This window comes from Phaseolus vulgaris, chromosome 8, assembly GCF_051622355.1.
Source record: "Phaseolus vulgaris cultivar YP4 chromosome 8, ASM5162235v1, whole genome shotgun sequence".
Lineage (NCBI taxonomy): Eukaryota > Viridiplantae > Streptophyta > Magnoliopsida > Fabales > Fabaceae > Phaseolus > Phaseolus vulgaris.
Genome location: NC_143505.1, coordinates 10901905 through 10924174, shown reverse-complemented (window position 1 = coordinate 10924174; position 22270 = coordinate 10901905). Strand labels below are relative to the sequence as shown.

The following is a 22270-nucleotide window of genomic DNA, read 5'->3' as shown; positions in this document are numbered from 1 at the left end:
AATTAAAAAACGTTCAACAGATTGGTAGCTAGAGTCACAGTGAAGGGTTCTGCATAAAAGCCAGCATAAAAACAATAAACCAGCTGTTATAGAGAAAACTCAACTAACTACCTCACCCTAAAGAAGCACAAAACGAAATCACTTTGTTGCTGCTATAAAATAAGAACTATCCAAAAGTTGTCCATTGCCACTGCTAGCCCTCTTCTAATACTCTGCAACAAAAATGGTAAAATTGCAACATTTCCAGCTGCTGGAATTTTGACAATCTGATGGCTAGCACTGAAAAAATCCTTCCCTTCCTAATTCAACAATTCTAGACCAACTATAGTATCTACAACTTTTATGTTGCCAAATTGAAAACCAGCCACGACTGCTAATCTACTTATGTGACCACTTATGAACAAAATTAGAGGTAGATTACTAACAGTGACATAAATTATTTTATAAATTTTTTCTCAAAACCCTCTTCGTCCCCAAATTACAATTCACGAAAAAGGAAACCTTTGTCCCCAAATTATAGTCTATGAAAAGAAACCTCTATCCCCAGATTAAACTTAACGAAACGTGAAAGATTAAATGAAACTAATGAAACCAAAACAAAATTCAATCAAACCAAACAAAACCCAAAATCGAAACCCTAAAAGCGAGAGATACAGAGTACCTGAAATGAGTGAGAATGTCCAGTGTGTTCAGTGAGGATAGCCCGACTAACGACAGTGAGAACGTCCAGTCCAGGGTGTCAGTGATGAAGAACGGGCAGTGAGAATGTCTCGAAAGTGAGGAAACGCTCGGTTAGAAGGTGAGAAGTGAGGGAGAACGTGAAAACTGAGGGAGAACCGCAAATATGTTCGCGAGACGTTCGTAAGCAAGAACGTAGGTGAATAGTGACGAGAGGTCTGTTCTTTATTCACCGAGAGGGAAAACGAAAAATTTCCCACAAAAATTGAATTTTATTTTAGATTTTTTTAATTCAAAAGACCACACATAAATAACCGTGGCTTAAACTATTAACAATTTTATAACCTTGGCCTAAAGTATCAACACTTTTAAAACCGTGGCTTATTGTATATTTTAAGCCACTATACTAAAACCGTGGTTTTTAGTATGTTTAGGCAACACTTTTACATCTGTGGCCTATTTTAGCGTGGTCTAAAGTTAAAAATGTTGTAGTGGCCGCCTCAACTCTGTTACTTGTTGTGTTTCCTAAGTGCATCACCTTATCTATTCATGCCTTGACAAATTTTTCTTTATGTGGACGTAACCATGTATCCATCACATAATCTACAAATATAGGCCATGGAGAACAGACAACTCGAAGAGCATTGACACGATCTTCAAAGGCCTCAACAATATCACAATCCACAACAGATCATCACACTTCCATTACTTGATCCCATGCCTCTCTTGGATGCACCAACATTTTACATTTTGCTTTCACATTTTTATCAATGTGAAACCGACAGAGCAAATTATAAGCTTTAGGAAACACCATTCTAATTGCATTCATTAAGGCAACATCTCTATCACATACCACCACCCTAGGGCATGAATCAACTCTTAAAAACAACCCTTTAAGTCTGTCAAGGGCCCAAAAAAAATTATTTTCCTTTTCTGCTGCTAGTAAACAAAATGCAACGGAGAAAGTCAAACCTGTAGACGTAATCCCAACAACCTCAAGTAACGACATCCTATACTTGTTCGTCTTGTACGTACTATCCATTAATATGACAATGTTAAATGAGTTCACCAATTTTACTGAATCTGGGTGTGTCCAAAATATATCTTGCACAATATTAGAGACCTTATCACACCTACACCAATGCACGTACCTGTCTCGCTCTAGTAACAACATCAGTTGTTGCATTTCTGTTCTGTGACCTCGTTGTGATCTTCGGTGAACAGTGATTGCATTATAAACCTGCTTAACGTTGTCACATTCTTCTCATTTCTCTCTTTCATGGTTAGTAAAATATTTCTTGGCTTCACCGCAGTTTTACTCATATCCTCAACCATAACCTTTTCCTCTATACTTAACCTTCCAGCATACGGATGACCCACCATTGTCTCTGCCAAGTCATGATTGTGAGAACCACAAATTAATTCAACCTTCCACCCTTGACCACCTTTGACTGGTTTGCCTCGCAATCTGAAAGGACACTCACACTTCCTACTTCCAGTTTGACTGACATCTACTTCTTTTTTATACCGTCTGTATTTACCTCCTCTCTCACAACCTAACAATACATAGGTCATCCTTCCTCGTTGGCCCGTCCATGTATCTGACCTTAATATAACAATAACAAACCCATAACTATAGCCAACACTTCTCGCCCAATCTAACAGCTCATCTCGATCACGAAATACCTACAATAACATATGCCAAATTTAAAAATAATTCATAAAAAAAACATTCACAACCCAACATTGACCATACCTCATTTGTAGAAAATGCTTCACTGCATTCATGTGCCCTTTGTTCATTATCTAATGCGTTATAACTTATTGACTGCTCCAGATCAACATCATCTAATCCATCCCACACATCAATCTCCCCTAAAACTCCCATGTATGACTCTGTTGTATCCATTCGGCTGTTGAAAAAAATTAACACTTAGCTTCCGGATAAATAAATTCATAACAAAAAAAATATCAACAGTTAGCTTCTGGATATATATATCCGGATTGCATAAACTAGTTCCGGATATGTACATCCGTAAGCCAATGATGAACTACGGATATTAGCGTCCGGAAGGAACAATCCACAATTCCGGATATTAATATCCGTATTGAAATTTTTGACTTCCGGATATTAATATCCGTAGGCAAAAAAATTGAATTCTGGATTTCGATATCCAGGACCAGCTGAGCTCGAGAAAAAACCAGAAACGAACGAAAATGGATTACTTACCTCATTAACTTGGCAAACGAAGCTTACACTCAACTTAGCAACAATGAACGAAGCACAACCTCCTCTTTTGCAGCTCAAAGCAAAGCTTCACACATTCATGAACTTCCTCTTCCTCACCATTCAATGTTTTCATATGTGAAGAAGACAAGGGCATTTTAGGATTTTTAAAAGTATGTCGGGTGCCAGTCACAATTGATCGGGTGCAGGAAGCAATTGCCAACCTAAAATCGTTGACGATGGGCCGAATTATTTGGTCCAACAAATGAATGGGTATGTGTTTGGACAAAACCAATATGATTGTTTCTTCCTGCACCTCCATAGGATCTTCTACCACCCCATACTTAACGTGAAAAATACCTTTTTAACCTTCTTGTGCTACCAACTTCCAGATTATATAATCTGGACACGCATTTGAAAAAATACTTTCGGATTATGTAATCGGAAGTTAAAAAAGACTTCTAGATTACATAATCTGGAAACTAATCATGCATCTGAAAAAAGGTTTCCAGATTATGTAATCTGGAAGTTAATTACGAATTTGAAAAAATACTTCCAAATTACGTAATCCGAAATATTATAGAGGGATAATTTTGAAAATATGAAAATTTATGGAGGTGGGAGAAGAATATATGGAGGTGCAGGAAGAAATAACTAACCAATATTTATCTCACAAAGTTACACAAGTATTCTGTTATGTTGTAGACTAATACTATATACACTCCCCTACTTTATTAACACACTTTACTATTGTAAAGGCCCACTTAAGAAACTTTGATTGCTGGGTTTTTCATATCATGGGTTTGAATCTGAAGTGATATTGTACAGAGAATGTAAATATAACTTACTTTTGTTTCTGGTATGATATATGAATAACTTTTTACATTTTCATGATAATGATCGATAATCATAAAATATTTATTGTATTTTACTCCTATAACATATGAGCAAACATGTGAAAAAAAAGACTAATTCAACATTTTGGGTGGAAAGTAGTAGGGAATATTATAACAAACTAGATGTTTATAATGATGTCAACAAGTAATATTTCCATGTGTTTTGCGAGTTTTGTAAAATTATTCTTAGATATTATTTATTGTTTACTATTGAAAAGTAATAACATCATATTTTAATACGTTCTCTTCAAATGCTAAAAAATATTCTCAAGAAAATGTGAAAAAATATATTTTTTAATTTACTATAACTTTCACTACTATTTTAATCATTTTAAAATCTAAGAAATAATTTTTAATAAGATAAAAACCAGCACTCTAAATTAATTCAACTTATTTGAGTTTATAAAATATTAAGGCAAATTCTTTTTCACCTCCATCCATATTTTTTCATGCACCTTTATATATATATATATTTTAATTTCAACAATACTTGTTTTTAAGTATGATGGAAAGTATGATTTTTTTTTCTCATTTTCAAGTAATAGTGGTTGCTTATGGTGACTGGTGGTGAATCTAGTAATTGAAGTAAGTTTTATGATATTCTTACAAGGATGGTTGTGTTTTAGTTCACTTATTTATTTATTTTTTAAAAAGTCAAGAAATCTAAAAAAAAATTCAACAAAATGCAACTAAAAAGAATTATCTTTGTATTTTTCTTGCCAACCCTCTTCAATATACTCAAATGATAAAATTGTTCAATAAAACATATTATGAATAAAAAAAAAATAAATGTTGTGATCGAAAAAAAACTATCGAGATGGAATTGATGTTATTTAAAAAAATAAATTATAATTCTTTTTAATTATAAATTTTTTTAAAAAGTTAAAATCCATTTTTCATATTGTTGAGTTTGAGGGAGAATTTTCAAAATTAATCAAGACATCTTAATGTATAGTGAAAATCTGAAAAGAAAAATGTTGAGGCTTAACCAAATTGGGCAAGCCAATTACGAAACTCCACCTCACCTTCCCAATTCCAACCCTTCCCCTCCTTTTTTATGATTTGGAGTACAGCCTGGTTTGAATTTCGCTTACAACACCGAACCATCCCACTGGAAATTACACATATACCCCAAACAGTTCATCCATAACCCTATTATCTACAACGGTCACAAGGACATAACAGTAATTCCACATCTCACATCAAAACTACCACCGCTAACCTCAGCAAACCACCACCGGAACGAAACCAAATTCCTCTATTCTTTTCTCTCTCTCTGTCTCTGTCTCCGAACGAGATCCGTCAAACCCAAACCCCAATTCCCAATCTACCGATTCCTCTGATTTCGCCGGAGCGAAGATGGGCGATTTTAACCTCGCCCTGGTGATCGTGGCGGTGGTGGTCTGCGTGATCGTGTTTCTCGTCAACGTGTACCTCTTGGTCAACTACCAGCATCCCGATGACGCCAACCAGGCCTACTTCCCGAAATTCGTCGTCGTTTTGGGTCTCTCCGTCGCCGCCATCTCCATCCTCATGCTCCCCGCCGACGTGGCGAACCGCCAAGCCTGCCGCCACGCGATCTACAACGGGGCGTGCAACCTCACTCTCCCCATGAAGGAGCTCTGGCTCGCCGTTTACATCCTCGACGCCGTCCTCGTCTTCTTCGTCATCCCATTCGCCATGTTCTACTACGAGGGCGACCTTGACAAGTACTTTTTTGTTTTTCTTTGTTTGGTTTGAAATTTGAATTGTTTTTAAGCGTTTCGTGGGTTTGAATGAAATGTTTTGCTGGGTGTTTTCTGCTTTGTGTGCAGGACTGTGGGGAAGAGGGTTAAGAGTGCATTATTGTGGATGGTCACCACGGCTATAGTGTGCGCTCTCGTTCTGGGTATTTTATACGGTATGAATCATTAATGTGATGTTGCTCTGGTTTACTTTGGGTCGCGTTATGTTATGTGGGTTTAGGTGGCGTTATGTTATGTGAGTCATGTCTCTTTTTACTTAGTCGTGTAAGGTAGGACTGAGTAGTGCTTTGTGTTTTAGTTGACGTGTTTTGTTAAGGACTAAGAATTGTGGAAATGGGATTGGGGATTTGTGTGTAAAGGTGATGGGTGTGTGATTGTGCGGTTTCTTTAAAGGAAAATGAAAGATGGATTTCGTGTAATTGTGCATGTGGGGAGAAAGGGTGGGACATATCACATTTGAGGGGGTTTCATGTTGCTCTTTGTAGTGATGAGTATAGAGGTTTCTTTAAGAGGGGTTTTGTGAATAAAACAGTTTAGGGTGCTGTGGTTCTTGGGTTGGGTGACAGGCTGGGAGGACTCTTGGATTAATCGTGTTATGGGAAGTAAGGATCTGGGTGTGTTTGCGAGGTTGGATAGTGGGTGGGATTTGTTTGAAGACTGTTTTTTTTGTAGAACAACTTACCTTGGAAAGATTTTTATGTGGTTAAAGATATTGGCGGGTGAATAGAAGTGGAGAGAGGCAAAATATAATCTGCTGCATTTTTGCAGGGTTTTTATCGGGACTAACGAAGTGCTGCTTGGCAATGCTTTGTGCTTTATAAGTAATAAGTAATAAGCAATTTTTTAAGAGATACGGGTTAAAAAAGGAAGGGTTTGTTGTTGGATTATTGATAACAAAAGGGAGACTAAGATTGGGTGAGTCTTTCTAGCAACAATAATGCATACTGCACTGCAAGCAAGAGGAGCTTAATCAAAGTTTATATGAGTGAAATTGTGTCCAGGCATTATGGTTCACATTATTAGATGGGACAGGTAGGAAGGAGTCACAGACTTGGTCCGAAAAAAAGAAAGCTACTGAGAATTTCAACTCATTAAACCTGTTTCATTTCATTGACAATGTTCTCCTTTTGATGTAGGACTAAGAAATGGAAATCATTCTACACAAAATAAACAATTGAAATTTTTAAAATTATATTTATAGGTGTAAAAGGTATTGCATAATTCATAATCATCCTTAAAGAGTTAAAGTTCCGAATTTAATCATTATTGTTTCAAGAAGAATATCATCTTTGTTTGTCATTTCAAATTCAATTGAATAAAGATACAATACAAAAGCCCACCTAATGGCTCTGATACCATATTACGAAGTGGACTTTAAGCCTAACTCAACCCCATAAAACCGGTTCATAGGGTTGAGGTTTGCACCCACTTATATACAATAAAAGGCTCTAATCTTTAGTCGATGTGGGATCTTCAACAATTTTAAATCTGATGTGGTTTATTCTGAGATTTAAACTGTGTTTGTTTATGCTTCTCTTCTATTGATCTATTAGGGCTGGTTGGAAAGGTGGACTTTACTGTCAGGCATCTCTCTTCATCCACAACTGCATTTCCTAACACATGGACATTCAATAGTAATGAACAATGTATTGGAAGTGGTGTCCATCAGGTCTTTTTCTGTACTAATTTATTTTTTTTGCTGGTTTTGTTGTGTTCAGAGGTTATATTTTTCTGTTGCTCATACTGCATTTTCACCCACATTGTCCTTAAACCAGTGCTCAGCTTACTCTGCCAGTCCTTCATCAGAGAAAACATGGACCATACGTAGTACCTTCCCAGAATATGTTGTTGCACTTGCTACTATTGTTGGATCTGTGCTTTTTGCTGTAAGTTCAATCTTCATAAAATTTAACTTTTGTTTTAACATTCGTGCTAAATATCTGGCCTAGGTTTTTAGGCTTGTTTGGCCAAAATTATTGTATTGGTTAAAGGACTATTGTTGTGGTTAAAGATTTTTCTGTGTGAGACTGAATGAATTATAATATGGTATTATTCTATTCTCTTTAGAAATTGAGATTTTGTTAACGCCCTAAAAATATAATAGAAGTCCTGAACAGAAGAAATAAACTTTCTCTTAATGGATTTAGGATTTATTTAAATAAGCATTCTATAAGTACTGGTTTTCATATTCACAATATTTAACCACTGTTCTCTATTCAATCCAGATATTTGGCGGTGTTGGTATTGCTTGTCTTCCATTAGGACTTATATTTTCATTTTTGCGGCGTCCAAAGGCTGTTATCACTCGCTCACAGTATATCAAGGTGCTATATATTGTTACTGAAAGAAATGTAATTCATTAGGTTTGTATTTGCTTACCTGATGTGCTAAACTATATTTATGGTGGTTACTGCAGGAAGCCACTGAACTAGGTAAAAAAGCAAGAGAATTAAAGAAAGCAGCTGAGGCTCTGCATCAGGAAGAAAAAGGTGGTTCAAAGGGTAGAAAGTTTCGTAAAAATGTGAAGGAAGTCGAGAAGGTAAACAAATGTTGATCATTTATCAGTTCTCTTTACTTCATTCTTTATGTATTTTTCTGGTCACAATTGTTTGGTTGGACTTTCCATATGAAATTTAATGCTGGCACCATATACTTTACAGTTGTTGAAGCATTCATAGTTTGTGAAATTATAGTTATTTACTTATCCATCTCACATAATTCTGCAGGAGTTGTTTCAATTAGAAGAAGACGTAAAACTTCTTGAAGAGATGTATCCTCAAGGGGAAAAGGTCCATTGTCAAATTTCTAACATTTTAAATTTTCAGGTATAATCAATGTGTAATTCTTCTCTCTTGACTAAGTTTGCATGAATACAGGCTGAGACAACATGGGCACTAACAGTTCTTAGTTATCTGGCAAAAATTGTTTTCGGAATTTTAGGGTAAGCTATAGTGTGTTCCTTTTGAACTGCTGAACATAATTTATGAAGATTGGTTATTTTTAGCAGGTGTTTTGTTTCTTATCTATTTAAAAACTGTTAAATAGGTTGATTGTTTCCGTGGTGTGGATCATCCATATTATCATCTACCTATTAATTGATCCACCACTTTCTCCTTTCCTGAATCAAGTTTTCATCAAGCTAGATGATATCTGGGGTAGGCTGGAAATCTCGGTCTATTTTCTTTCTTTTAGTTCTTATGTATACTAGAATAGGTACATTATATTATCTGTAATATTCATTCACTTAATGATGATATATGTAATTTGTTTTTTCATCAGGTCTTTTCGGCACTGCTGCATTTGCATTTTTCTGCTTCTACCTTCTCCTTGCTGTGATTGCCGGTGCCATGATGCTTGGACTGAGACTAGTTTTTATTACTATACATCCCATGAAGTAATTTAAGAGCTATAGATTTATCATTTCACTCCATTTTTGGTAGTTTGGCATCCCTATTTATATAATATGATCTTATATCTGGCAGGTGGGGAGCAACTCTTATGAACTCTTTTCTGTTTAATGTGGGCCTTATTCTTCTTTCTTCCATTAGGTAAGTATAGTCTCTACTGTACATTCCTAATGGGATGCTATGTGTATTGAAGTTAAAGCTTCTAGCTTCTACCCGAGTGTCATAAAGTATATAATATTGTTTTTTTTGTTTATATAATGTTATAAGAGTTTCTCAATTGTGGAAATTTAAAATGAGGGTACTGTTATGTTAGGTTCTGAATTTTTCCATTTGAAATTAATAAATTTTGAAGGGGAAAGGGAAATCAAGTCATTGTGTAGCTTTGCAAGTGTATCGGAGTATAGCAAGTAGTGTTGCAAGTTAAGGCACTTATTATATGCTGTCATGATCATGGCATACTGTATAACCTCGCTGAAAGTTGTATTATTTTACTTTATAGTGTGATCCAGTTCTGCTCCACAGCCTTTGCCTACTACGCTCAAGCTACTGCAGCCCAAGAAATATTTGGCCACACTTTGGAGTCTCTTCGAGGAATTAAATATTTATACAAGTGAGTCAGTCTGAATTTCTTCTGCCTTCTTCCATTCCTTCTTGTGGGGCAAAAATGGTTACTTCTTTTTGCTAACTTGTGAAGCACACTATGGGATTATTGTTCCAATTTTGACCTACTGTATAGTTTGAATCAAGATAAGGGTTTGTAAACTTTGAATAATGTGGTAGTAATACATTTTAATTGAGTTTGACTCACTGGTTATGCCATTACAGGTACAATGTATTCCAAATTGCGTTTGTTATTTTAGCTGGATTGACCTTTGTGTATTACGCTGCGTTTGTAAGTTTACCTCTGCAAAGTTAGTTCCCACTTTTTAAACGCTTGTTAATATTTTACTGATGATACTGACAGTTTTTTAACATGGAAATATCAGGGATGGCGAAGAAAAAAACCTAGTGGCAGGTTCCAATTATCTACATAAGGGAGGTATGGCACAGCCTGGAAAAACACTTTCTGGAGTAAGCCATCGGAGATTCTTTGCATCATAATCCTTTAGAGTGGTTTTTATATTTGGATGTGCTTTGGCCTAGTTTTGTTTCATGTTGAAATCTATAGAGCAAGCTGATCATCATCTGAGTAGAATAATTTGATGCGGTCGAATCGTTAGTTGGGTGCTAGAGCTTCAACTTTGGCCATTGCTGCTTCTGTCGCCGTTGTATGTATTATTCCTTTGTTTGATTGTGTCACATTCCACTCTCATTATGTAATTAAACGTATTATTACGTGTGAAGTGTACCAGATTCCTACAAATACTGAGGTAACGCAACCCATGCCAAAGAGAAATTGTACGAGCAGGGTTTTTATTTTTATTTTTTATGATCATACATGTTTTTGTACTTCATTCTTTGTATAATAGATTTTTAGTTCGGCTTTCAGATTGTGTATTTCCGTTTCAAGTTTTTTGGCATTGGTTGTTGATTATGTGAAGTTTTCTTTGTATACTTTCTCTTCTCTCTAGTATAGCTATATATTTTAACTACGTTTTGATCAACAAAAACAATACTAATAATTACATTTCATAAGAAGTGTACAGTACTGTAAGAAACAGTGCTCAATTCTATGAAGAATGAAATGAATTAAGGTAATTACAAGAAAATAAATAAGGAAATGTTCCACAGTTTTGTTTAGAATGTTGTAAATCAATCGAATTCCCTTTAACTGTAATGGATATTGTTTCCCATCCTTAACAGAAATAGTTATCGCGAGGGTAATATTAGTGAATATATCAGTCTTGACTATGAATGCAGTCAGCTGCATCTAGAAGGTAGTAAAAATTCAATTGTGCCATTTCTTTTCCTATTTTTGTCTTGCATCCCATAAATATGCAAATTCACATTTTGTCCATAATACGAAAACTAAAATTACTTTTGGATTGCCAATTCAGAAAGGATAAATGAAAAGTTTCATATTCATGAAATTACCAAATACATGAAGATTGAGGAAGAATTTTGGATTGCACAATTAAGAAAGGATAAAATGGAAACTTTCATATTCATGGAGTTACCAAATACATGAAGATGGAGGAAGAAATGTCCAATCAATTTATATGAAATAAACTGAATTGCATTAAAAGATGTTATTTTAAAAAATAAATTAAAGTTATCTTTTAATTTTGATTTTTAAATTTGAATAGTTTTTAAAGTGATATACATAAAATGAATTAGAATTGTAAATTATGAGATTAAAATGTGTAGGACGATGGATGGAATAGAGGTCTCAACATCCGGTTAGTGTTGATTGACATGAGTAGTTTCATTAAGTCCAATGGAAGATTAACTGCACAAAATAATGATTAAACATTAGGTAATACGCTCTTAATGATGATCTAAAACTCTAGTCTGACCCAATAACAAATAACTCATGATAATCATATAAATAGTCACGAGTTTTGAGAAAAAAGTATGTCATGATCACGCATTAATTGTATCGAATATCGATATCTCACTTGATCGTTGGAGTGTCTTTTGCAGATACCGTCCAAACTAGGAGCTTACGAAGGAGATGAAGATAGCGAGAGTAGAGAAGGAAGACATTTAGTGAGGTGAAGAGAAAAAAGAAGACCGACCAACCAAAAAAAAGGGAATCGTTCTCTTAGTTTCAATCCGTACAAGAATAATAGGAAAATTAAACTTCTAAAAGTAATTCAAATAATTTAAATAGTTGAAGTAGTTCAAATAATTTAAAAGTAGTTTGTTTCGGTTTTACATAAATTTTGATCTTAGATCTAGAAAAGAAATTGGATAGAACTATTAAAAATACTACTAGAAATCTTTTCATAATGGACCAATCAAACACGCAAAAATAAAGTGGATTCATCAGTGCTCATATATTTTATAAAGATAGTTCGTAAGATATTTTTTTTACATAATTTTCCTATTTTTTCATACGAGAGTTTAATACTAAGTGTTAAGCTAGAGTTAAAATTGAAAAAATAAAATAAAAATTAGAACAATATTTTTTAAATATTACTCACTCTCACATAATAAATATACGAAAATTGGCATTAGAAAGGAACTTTTAATAATTATTAAAATATGCCCGTGACACAATGTATAACAGTAAATTATTTTTATTTTTACAAATAAAAAATTAAATATACATTACAAAAAAATAGTTGAGACTTTAAATAGAAAGATAGTCCAATAACTCAAAAAAAATTCTATAAAAAAAGAAAAAAAAAACATTGAAGGATGGAAAAAAGGGTGATGAAGTCATGACATAAAGTTCAAGTCTAAATTATCCGTTAGTATTAATCTTTACAAATGTAAATGTAGTGAATTGAATTATGAATGTTATACAACAAATATCTAAGATTTAAGATATAGTATTTATATTTTTTTTAATTTCAACTTTTTAGTCTTTATTTAATTGACATATTATTTATTAATATATACTACAAAATATATACTACAAGAAAAAATAAATATTACCCAAAGTCGAAATTTATAGGTAATACAAAAAATATAGAAGAAAGTGATTTATCTATAAATTTTTTATGAAAAATAATCTTTGGATAAAACTCGAGTTGCCTTTCATATTAAAGTACTAATAAATTAGGTGCAAATGTAATCCTAATAATCCTACCTGAAGATGTATTTATAGGTAACTTACAAAAGAATGCATCTATAGGTAATTTATGTACAGAGTATATATGTAAGTAATTTTCCTAAAGTTACATACATAGGGATATATGCTAAACAATTTATAGATTTATCGTTTATAGATTTATCGATAATTTAATTGAGATAGGTAATTTTATATGAAATAATTTATACTTTTATCACTATAAACATGAAAAATTTATTCAACATTTATATTTTGAATGTTCTAATGCTTTGCAGATTTGGAGTTGAGTTCCACATATTTTTCTTACTTTTCATTTCTTTAATAAGGATGATCTCCTTTCTTTAATTAAGAGTTATGGTAGTCATTTGGTTAAATTAATTAATCTTGTTGTAATAATTTTTTCTATTTAGATGATATGGCGTATGAGAAATTATGTTAAATTTCAGGATAAAATTGAGGTTTCTAAGACTATTTCGGTAATTAAAGTTAAAATGATTTTCCTTCGCATTCTAAATCATTAATCAAAGCCTACCCTAGGTATAAGATATTAATAAACACATGCAATTGAAAATTTTCTATTGCACTAGTAAAAATAAGATTTTTTTAATGACGGTTCTACAAAAAAAATTTATGACGGTTCTACAAGATTTTTTTTATGACGATTCTTTTGACAATATAAATTCAGGCGATATAGAAACTCTACACTTACTATGTCAGTTGAAAAAATGTCATAATAAATTCAACTTACTATGTCTGTATATAAATTGTCATAAAATGTGCAAAATATTTGTTATAGTATGTTTAGATGAAACTTTCTATAACTGATATTTCTATAATAGTAATAAAAAATATGACTTACTATGATGTCATTAGAATTATCATAGTAAGTGATTTTTTATGACAAATATTTCTAACACCCATCATAGTAAATCAAACTTTTTATGTTAGATATTTCAATAATCGTCATACTAAGTTAGAGTTTAAAAAAAAAATAGTTTTACTTTATTAGTTTTCCTCCATTGTACAATTTCCAAAAAAAATCATTGATTGATAATTCATTATATCCAATAAACATTGTACAAAAGAGATAAATAAAACATTCATTTGTATATTTAAATAAACAAAGAGTTTTACAACTTATTAGAAACACTTAAAAAAATGGAACCCAATGCTTTCTAATGTCTTCTACTAGGGTTACGGAAAGAAATACAGGTAGAATTATTTATGAAGTATGATTATTATATTAATAATTTTTTATACTGTTTTTTTATGGTATTTTTTGAGTTTTTTTTATCAAAGTTCCTTACTTTTATCATTTATGTCGATTCTTTTCATCTCTTTATTGATTTGTTTCCTCTATTGTTCTTCATATTATTGCTTTTGTGTTTATTATGTTTTTCGCAACATAAAAATGATTTTTTTTTGTTTCCTTATAAAAAAATTGATTGTTTTTTATGTTTCTATTGATATAAAAAATTACGTAAGATTTAAACTATATTATAAAAGTAAAATAAAAAATTAACGTTGTAAGTGAAATCATAAAACAATTATTTTATGTATATGAAATTACATGGGCAGAAAAAATACTATAAATAAAATCATAAATAAGGAGAGTAATAAACATAAACATAATAAATTAAAATTAAAAATAGAAAACATCCAAATTAAATTAATAAATAAATTACACATTACAAAATTCTGAATTACATACTGTCTCAATTTCTATTTACAACAATAATACAAAAAAAACTTCATGTCATGAGCTCACCAAAATCCAGCAAAATCCTGTTGTAAGTGAAATCTAAAAAACAACTTTAATATCATATAACACTTATTTTATGTATCATGGGCAGAACAAATATTATAAAGAAAACCATAAATAAAACAGTATAATAAGCATAAACATAACAGTAAAAATAAATATCCATGAGTCCTATTCAAATCCAAAATTACAATAACTTTAATTTTTGTAAGTAAAATAATTTATAAAATATTATTTTATTACTATTTATTTGAGATTATTATTTAAGCAGTAAATAAAATAATTTAGAATTTTTATTTATTTAGAATTTTGAAAACTTAAAAATTTATTAATTTTAAATTTTTATCTAAGAATAATATTAAATAATTTAGGATGTGAATTTATTTAGAATTTTGATTAATTTAAAAGTTTTATTGATTTTTTATGTTTATCTAACCACATTACAAAGTTTTGGATTTTTATTTATTTAAAATTTTGAAAAACATAGAAATTTTATTTATTTTATATTTTTATTTAAGTAGGACATAAAATAATTTTTATTTTGTATTTATTTAAGATTTTTTAAAAATTTTGAAATTTTATTTATGTATCATATAAAATAAGTTATGATTTGTGTTTATTTAAAATTTGGATATTTTAGAAATTTTATTTTCTTTCAAATTTTTATTTAAGTAGATAATTAAATAATTTAGAATTATTATTTATTAATATTTTGAATAATATAATAATTTTATTTATTTCAGATATTTTATTTAAGTAGTACATTAAATAATTTAGGATTTTTATTTGTTTAAAATTTTGAATAATTTAGGAATTTTATTTTGAATAACTTAGGAATTTTATTTTGAATAATTTAGGAAATTTATTTCTTGTAAATTTTTATTTAAGTATGACTTTCAATAATTTAGGATTTGTATTTATTTAGAATTTGAAATAATTTAGGAATTTTTTATTGCAATTTTTTATTTTAGTATGACATTAAATAAACCGTTATGTAAAAAAATTATTCATCCTAAAGGCAAGTAACATTAATTTAATTTTTTAGTATGTTAACATCTACTTCAAAAACAATTTTATCGTTTTCTTTGAAATGATTTAACCTACAAAAATTCTTTCATTCCGCTCAAGTTTTGTTGATTTAATTAACATGTTTTCCCTTACTATTATAAATAATAATATAATTTATATAATTAAATACATATATATATATATATAAATGTAATTATAAGTAAAAAAAAATACAAAAAAAATATTAATATATAAGAAATAAATATCAGCATATGCGAACAAATAACAAAACTAAACATACTAAAATTAATATAAACAATGCATAAACTTAAATAATTAAATTGTTCAAATATCAACAACTTGACACAAATCTTAGAAAAAGTAAGTAATAATAAACAATTATGTAAAAAATATTAATCCCGAATCACTCGAATCGAATCAAATCTCATTATTTGGTATGTTAACTTGCTTTAAAATCAATCTTGTCACCTTCTTTGAAATCATTTAACATACATAAATTCTTCAATCCCGCTCTAAGTTTTGTTGATTTATTTGACACATTTTCTTTCACTATTTTGTATATAAATAATTTTTTTTTCTTTCACTATAAATATTTTTATAATTATATATATATATATATAAAAATGTACATGTAAATAAGAAAAAAAAATAAAAAAAATAACAAAAAAAATATTAATACATAAGAAATAAACATCACCATATACAAATAATTAAAAAAAACTAAACATACTAAAATTAATATAAACAACACAAACTTAAATAATACACGTAAATAAATAAATTGTTCAAAAATAACTAAAATTCCTCCATTTTTTGATATATTTATTTCATATTTTATTTAAGTATGACATTAAATATTTTAAATTCGTATTTATTTTAGATTTTGAATAATTTTATAATTTTATAGTTGTTCAACTATCAACAAATTGACACAAAGTTTTAAGAAAATAAGTAACAATAAACAATTATGTAAAAAAATATCCATCATAAAAGGGGAATAACTCGAATTTCATAATTTGGTATGTTAACCTCTACTTAAAAAATAATTTTATCGCATTCTTTGAAATCATTTCACATATTTAAATTCTTTCATCCCGCTCCAAGTGTTGTTGATTTATTTGACGTGTTTTTTTTTCCACTATTTTGTATAAAAATATAATTTATATAATTATATATATATATATTATATAAATGTAAATAGGAAAATAAAAAAAATTACAATCAAATATTAATATATAAGCAATAAAAATCAGCATATACGAATAAATAAATAAACTAAACATACTAAAATTAATATAAACAATGCATAAAGATAAATAATACACTTAAAAAATTAAATTGTTCAAGTAGTAACAAATTGATACAAATTTTGAGAAAAGTGAGTAACAATAAACACTTATGTAAAAAAAAATTCATCTTAAAAGGTGTATAACTCAAATTTAATAATTTAGTATGTTAACACATACTTCACAAATAATTTTATCGTTTTCTTTGAAGTCATTTAACATACATAAATTCTTTCATCCCACTCGAAGTTTCATTGATTTATTTGGCGCAATTTCTTCACTATTTTGTATAAAAATATAATTTATATAATTAAATATATATATATATATATATAAATGTAAATGTGAATAAGAAAATAAAAAAAATACAAATCAAATATTAATATATAAGAAATAAACATTAGCATATACGAATAAATAAACAATTAAACATACTAAAATTAATATAAACAATGCATAAATATAAATAATACACATAAATAAATAAATTGTTCAAGTATCAATAAACTAACACAAATCTTGAGAAAGTAACAATAAACTGTCATGTAAAAAAATGATTCATCCTAAAAGGCGAGTAACTTGAATTTAATTATTTGGTATGTTAGCCTCTACTTCAAAAATAATTTTATCGCTTTCTTTGAAATCATTTAACCTACAAAAAATTCTTTCATCCCGCTTAAGTTTTTTTTTTATTTAATTGACACGTTTTCCCTTCCTATTATAAATAATAATATAATTTATATAATTAAATATAAATAAATGCAATTGTAAATGATAAAAAAAAATTAAAAATTAAAAATATATAAGAAATAATCATTACCATATGCGAATAAATAAAAAAGCCTAAACATACTAAAATTAATCTAAACAATCCATGGACATAAATAAATAATTCAAGTATAACAAACTGAAAAAAATTTCGAGGAAAGTAAGTAACAATAAACAGTTATGTAAAAAATGACTCATCCTAAAATTCGGATAACCTGAATATTTGTTATGTTAACCTCTACTTCAAAAACAATCTTATTGTCTTCTTTGAAGTTATTTAACATAAAATTATTCCATCTCACCCCAAGTTTTGTTGATTTATTTGACGCATTTTTTTTTGTATAAAAATATAATTCATATAATTATATAATATATATTTATATAATATCTATATATATATATAATTATGTATGTATAAACAGTTATGTAAAAAATGATTCATCTTAAAATTCGGATAACCCGAATTTCATTATTTGTTATGTTAACCCCTGCTTAAAAAAACAATCTTATTTCACATTTTATTTAGAATTTTGAATAATTTAAAATTTTTATTTATTTCACATTTTTATTTAAGTAGAATATTCAATAATTTAGAATTTGTATATTTAGAAGGTTGAATAATTTAAAAATTGTATTTATTGAAATTTTTTATTTAAGTAAGACATTAAATATCTTAGATTTGTATTTATTTAAGATTTTGAATAATTTATGAATTTCATTTATTTCAAATTTTTATTTAGGTATGATATTAAATAATTTAGGTATGTATTTATTTACAATTTTGAATAAGATTGGAATATAATTTGTTTTGGTTTTTTATTTAAGTAGAAAATTAAATAATTTAGATTTTGAAAATTTTAGAAATTTTATTTCTTTTAGATTTTTGTTTAAGTAGGAAATAAAACAATTTAGGATTAGTATTTATTTATGATTTTTAAAACCTTAGAAATTTTATTAATTTTAGATTTTTATTAAGAATCACATTAAATAATTTAGGATATGGATATATTTAGAATTTTGAATCAAATTTTGGTTTAAAAATGATATTACAAATTTCAGAATTTTTATTTATTTAGGATTTTAAAAATCTTAGAAAGAAAGACAAAGTTTTTAAGAATTAAATTGACATTAATAAAAATATATAAATACCTTTTTTAAAATTAGTAATTTATTGTATAACTCATGTTAAGTTTCCATTTAATTACCAATATTATTTCATTTTATTCATTAATTTTTTAATATTATAATTTATATTTTGTTCATAAAATCATATGAAATAAAATCAAAGCCAATAAATTTGTCATTATTTTTTTTGTGATTTAATTTATGGTTTAAAAAAAATACTATGAATTAGTTACCAAACATTTGTACGAAGAAAATGAAAGAAGGTAAACATTGTAAAATATAAAATACACTGCAGATTAAAGTTAAAATAACAAAGAAAAAAAATAGAAATTACATTAAATTTAAATTGTGCACTATTAAATAATAAATTTCTAAAAGAAATGTAATTAATTCTATTCCTATAAGCAACATTTTAATAATTTGTCTTTTTCATCAAAGAAATACACTTGCACGTTTGCTTCTGCTTACCTGCAACTTTTGTGTTCGTGTTCGGAGCAGATCAAAGTTCAAAACTTTAATGAGAAACCCTAAGAACAACGAAAAACATAAGAAACATAAAACCACAAACATAAATAAAACAACAGAAAATGCAACAACAAAATTTAAGAAATGATAAAAGTCTCACCTTTTATGTTCGGACCAGATCAAAGTTCGAAACTTTAATGAGAAACCCCAAAAATAGTGAAAAACATAAGAAACATAGAACCACAAACATAAATAGAACGATAGAAAATACCCAAAAAATTGAAAGAAATGATAAAAATCTCACCTTTTGTGTTCGGAGCAGATCAAAGTTCAAAACTTTAATGAGAAATCCTAAGAACAACGAAAAACATAAGAAACATAGAACCACGAACATAAATAAAACGGCAGAAAATGCACCAAAAAATTGAAAGAAATGATAAAAGTATCACCTTTTATGTTCGGAGCAGATCAAAGTTTGAAACTTTAATGAGAAAACCCAAGAACAACGAAAAGCATAAGAAACATAGAATAAAAAATCATCATTTGCGAATAAAAAATACATCAAAACCCAACAAAAGTGAAAAGAAATGATTAAAGAATAACCTGTTCTTCGGCAAATGAAAAGAGGAAATGAGATATGAATGGGTCTTTGCGCCTATATATTCTCAAAAACCAATCTTGATAACCATTTCAAAATTTCAAAAATCGCGCCAAGTGAAAAATACCTTAAGAAGAGATTTGTAGTGGTGGTAAGGCAATGAGCAGAAAGTGTGCAGTTGCCAAATCGGTGAAAGAGAAGGGGAAAGTAGAAGAGAGTAAGGGTTTAGTATGTGGAGGGAATGAAGAGAGTGAGAGGCATGGTGTGCAGAGAGCATGAGAGAGAGAGAATGCAGAGGGTCAGAGTGAAAAGGTGAATATGGTGTGCACTAAGAGAGAGGGAGAGAATGCAGAGGGTCAGAGTGAAAAGGTGAATTTGGGGTGGGTTTATGTGCTACGTGTCCTGCATTTAGAGAACCACGATGATGTGCCCTGAGAGTGACACGTGAAAACAATTCCCTTTGTGGTAAAAAAATATTTTTGAATTTTTTTTTCCAAAAATTTTGAGGTTGTGACACGTGTCTAAACAAACCTGTTTGTGCTCACTCAATTGTTATATATAGATATAGATATAGATATAGATATCTTTATTCTTGGATGGAGATGAATAATTGAATAACTAAAAAAAATTGACTTAGTAAATAAAAAGTGTAATTCATAATTAAATAATTAAAATATTTGAGTAATTTTTTTATTACCTTTCTTTATGAGTAAGTAATATTTACAAAATATGATTGTGTGCATTTGTATCATTACGTGTAAATGTTAGAAAGAAAATTCAACTTAAAATTTGTAAGTAAAAAATCCACTTTAAACAAATCAATCATAATAAATTGATATATTAATTTATTTATCCTAATTAATTATTTATTTACTTTGAATATATACTTACCTGCTCTGCTCTGCTACTAGAAGGTTGTTATCCATTTAAATTCTTCTAATAACTTATTACCAATAATATATAATATATCATAATATATTATTTTACAATTAATTTATTTTAAGGGGAGACATTTTAGGGCTTCCAAGATTTAGAAAAAAATAATTTTAGTCCTAACATTTTGAAAACTGTAATTTAAATCTTTTTATATATATTAAATATAATGAAACATAGGTTTAAAGACAGAATCTATCGACCAAAATTATTATTTTTAAAATAAAATTATTAAAACAAATTTAAACAAAATTTTGAGAAACTCAAACAAATTTTTACATATAAAATTTTTCAAAAACATTAATCAAAACCTATAATAGACATTAACTATTATAAAAATATCTACTTTTGTTCTCATTTGTTGCCATTTTTCATAATTTATTGTCCAATTAACATCAATCAGGTACAGGTTAATTTTTGTTTTTTACTCAGTTGCTCTGCTTCCAATTCTACAAATATGAATATATGCATTCTCTTTGTCATGATTACTTGAAATATTATTATGCTTATGTATAAGTACAATAAAAATAATTTATAACACACAACCATCAACTTATAATTTAAAGAATTAACACAAAGATCAATCCATAATGTATTTATTTATATAATTCATAAATTATATTTTCACAATGATAAACCCTATTATACTAATTTAATATATATTTTTTCGATTATTAACCCAAAAGATAAGTGTACCAAAATTAATAAGTTTCTACTTCATAACACATCACCAATCTCTTATTATCTCTTATTATGCTCATTTCATTCATCCATCATATGACTTACAATTTGAATATGACACATGATAGAATTTACTAAATATCTTGGACCAATAACATCTTTGACTCATTGCCATGTAAATTCATTTATTTACCTAATATGTAAACTTTTACATTATGATTGAAGTGCATACAAATGGCATCATGAGCGTTGTACATATACGTGCACTAATTTATATATATATATATATATAATTAATTATTTATTTTTTTATAAAAATGCATTAACCAGTCAAAATATATCAACTAAAGTTTAATGTATACGCTTAGTTGACTTATTTATGAAAATATCATTATGAAAGATATTTAAAAAAATATTTCTTCACAAAAAACCAAAGAATAGGTGGGTCACCGATCATAAACTAAACTAGCTATGTTAACTACACTTGGGAGTACTTGGCTGCATTTCCATGGTTACTTTTTGTTGATGCATCACCTTCTCATACTTGAAGAACCTCATTTAAAAAAAATATGAAATACTTTACTTGAACAATTCTGTACATGTAACAAAAGTGAATTTCGTAAAGTATGAGCACAAGGATGCATGGTTATAGAATTGAGATTCATGAATTTTTTTAATTTTTTTAATCATAAATTGAATCTTATTATAAATTATAGGATACATAATAAATAAATTAAATATTAAAATAATTTTCCAGTAAATCTATTTCTTTTATTTTTTTACATTTGTTATAAAAAAACAAGATTATATACACATTTTCATATTTGTAGTGTTTTTTTTTTATTGTATTTCCTCTTATTAGACATCTAATGATATTCCTGCATCATTTTTATTATTATATGTCAATTTTTTATAAATAAAAACTTAGAATATAATAAAGGTTAAATGTGCATATACATCTTTTCGAAAATTGCTTTTGTTTTTTCAAACA

The 22270-nt window shown here is 28.5% G+C and overlaps 1 protein-coding gene, 1 long non-coding RNA gene and 1 pseudogene across 2 annotated transcripts; 1 reads left to right on the top strand and 2 right to left on the bottom strand.

The window, feature by feature from the left end:
- Positions 1 to 1372: 1372 nt before the first annotated feature.
- LOC150025412 (protein FAR1-RELATED SEQUENCE 5-like) lies at positions 1373 to 2587 on the bottom strand (annotated as a pseudogene).
- A 2150-nt stretch (positions 2588 to 4737) lies between these two features.
- Positions 4738 to 10441, top strand: LOC137824257 (LIMR family protein At5g01460). Its single transcript, XM_068629814.1, has 14 exons — positions 4738 to 5510; positions 5616 to 5701; positions 7100 to 7215; positions 7322 to 7432; positions 7772 to 7870; positions 7963 to 8085; positions 8273 to 8335; positions 8423 to 8487; positions 8592 to 8701; positions 8826 to 8940; positions 9029 to 9094; positions 9453 to 9563; positions 9779 to 9845; positions 9940 to 10441. Exons 1-14 carry the CDS (start codon positions 5161 to 5163, stop codon positions 9985 to 9987), a joined length of 1530 nt encoding a protein of 509 aa, XP_068485915.1. The 5' UTR covers positions 4738 to 5160; the 3' UTR covers positions 9988 to 10441.
- Positions 10442 to 19346: 8905 nt separating this feature from the next.
- On the bottom strand, positions 19347 to 20050 carry LOC137826240 (uncharacterized). The gene is made up of 4 exons (XR_016515256.1): positions 19793 to 20050; positions 19671 to 19722; positions 19517 to 19548; positions 19347 to 19418 (listed from the first exon to the last, which is right to left on the bottom strand). It is a non-coding gene; the product is annotated as an uncharacterized LOC137826240 (long non-coding RNA).
- Between the last annotated feature and the right edge of the window lie 2220 nt (positions 20051 to 22270).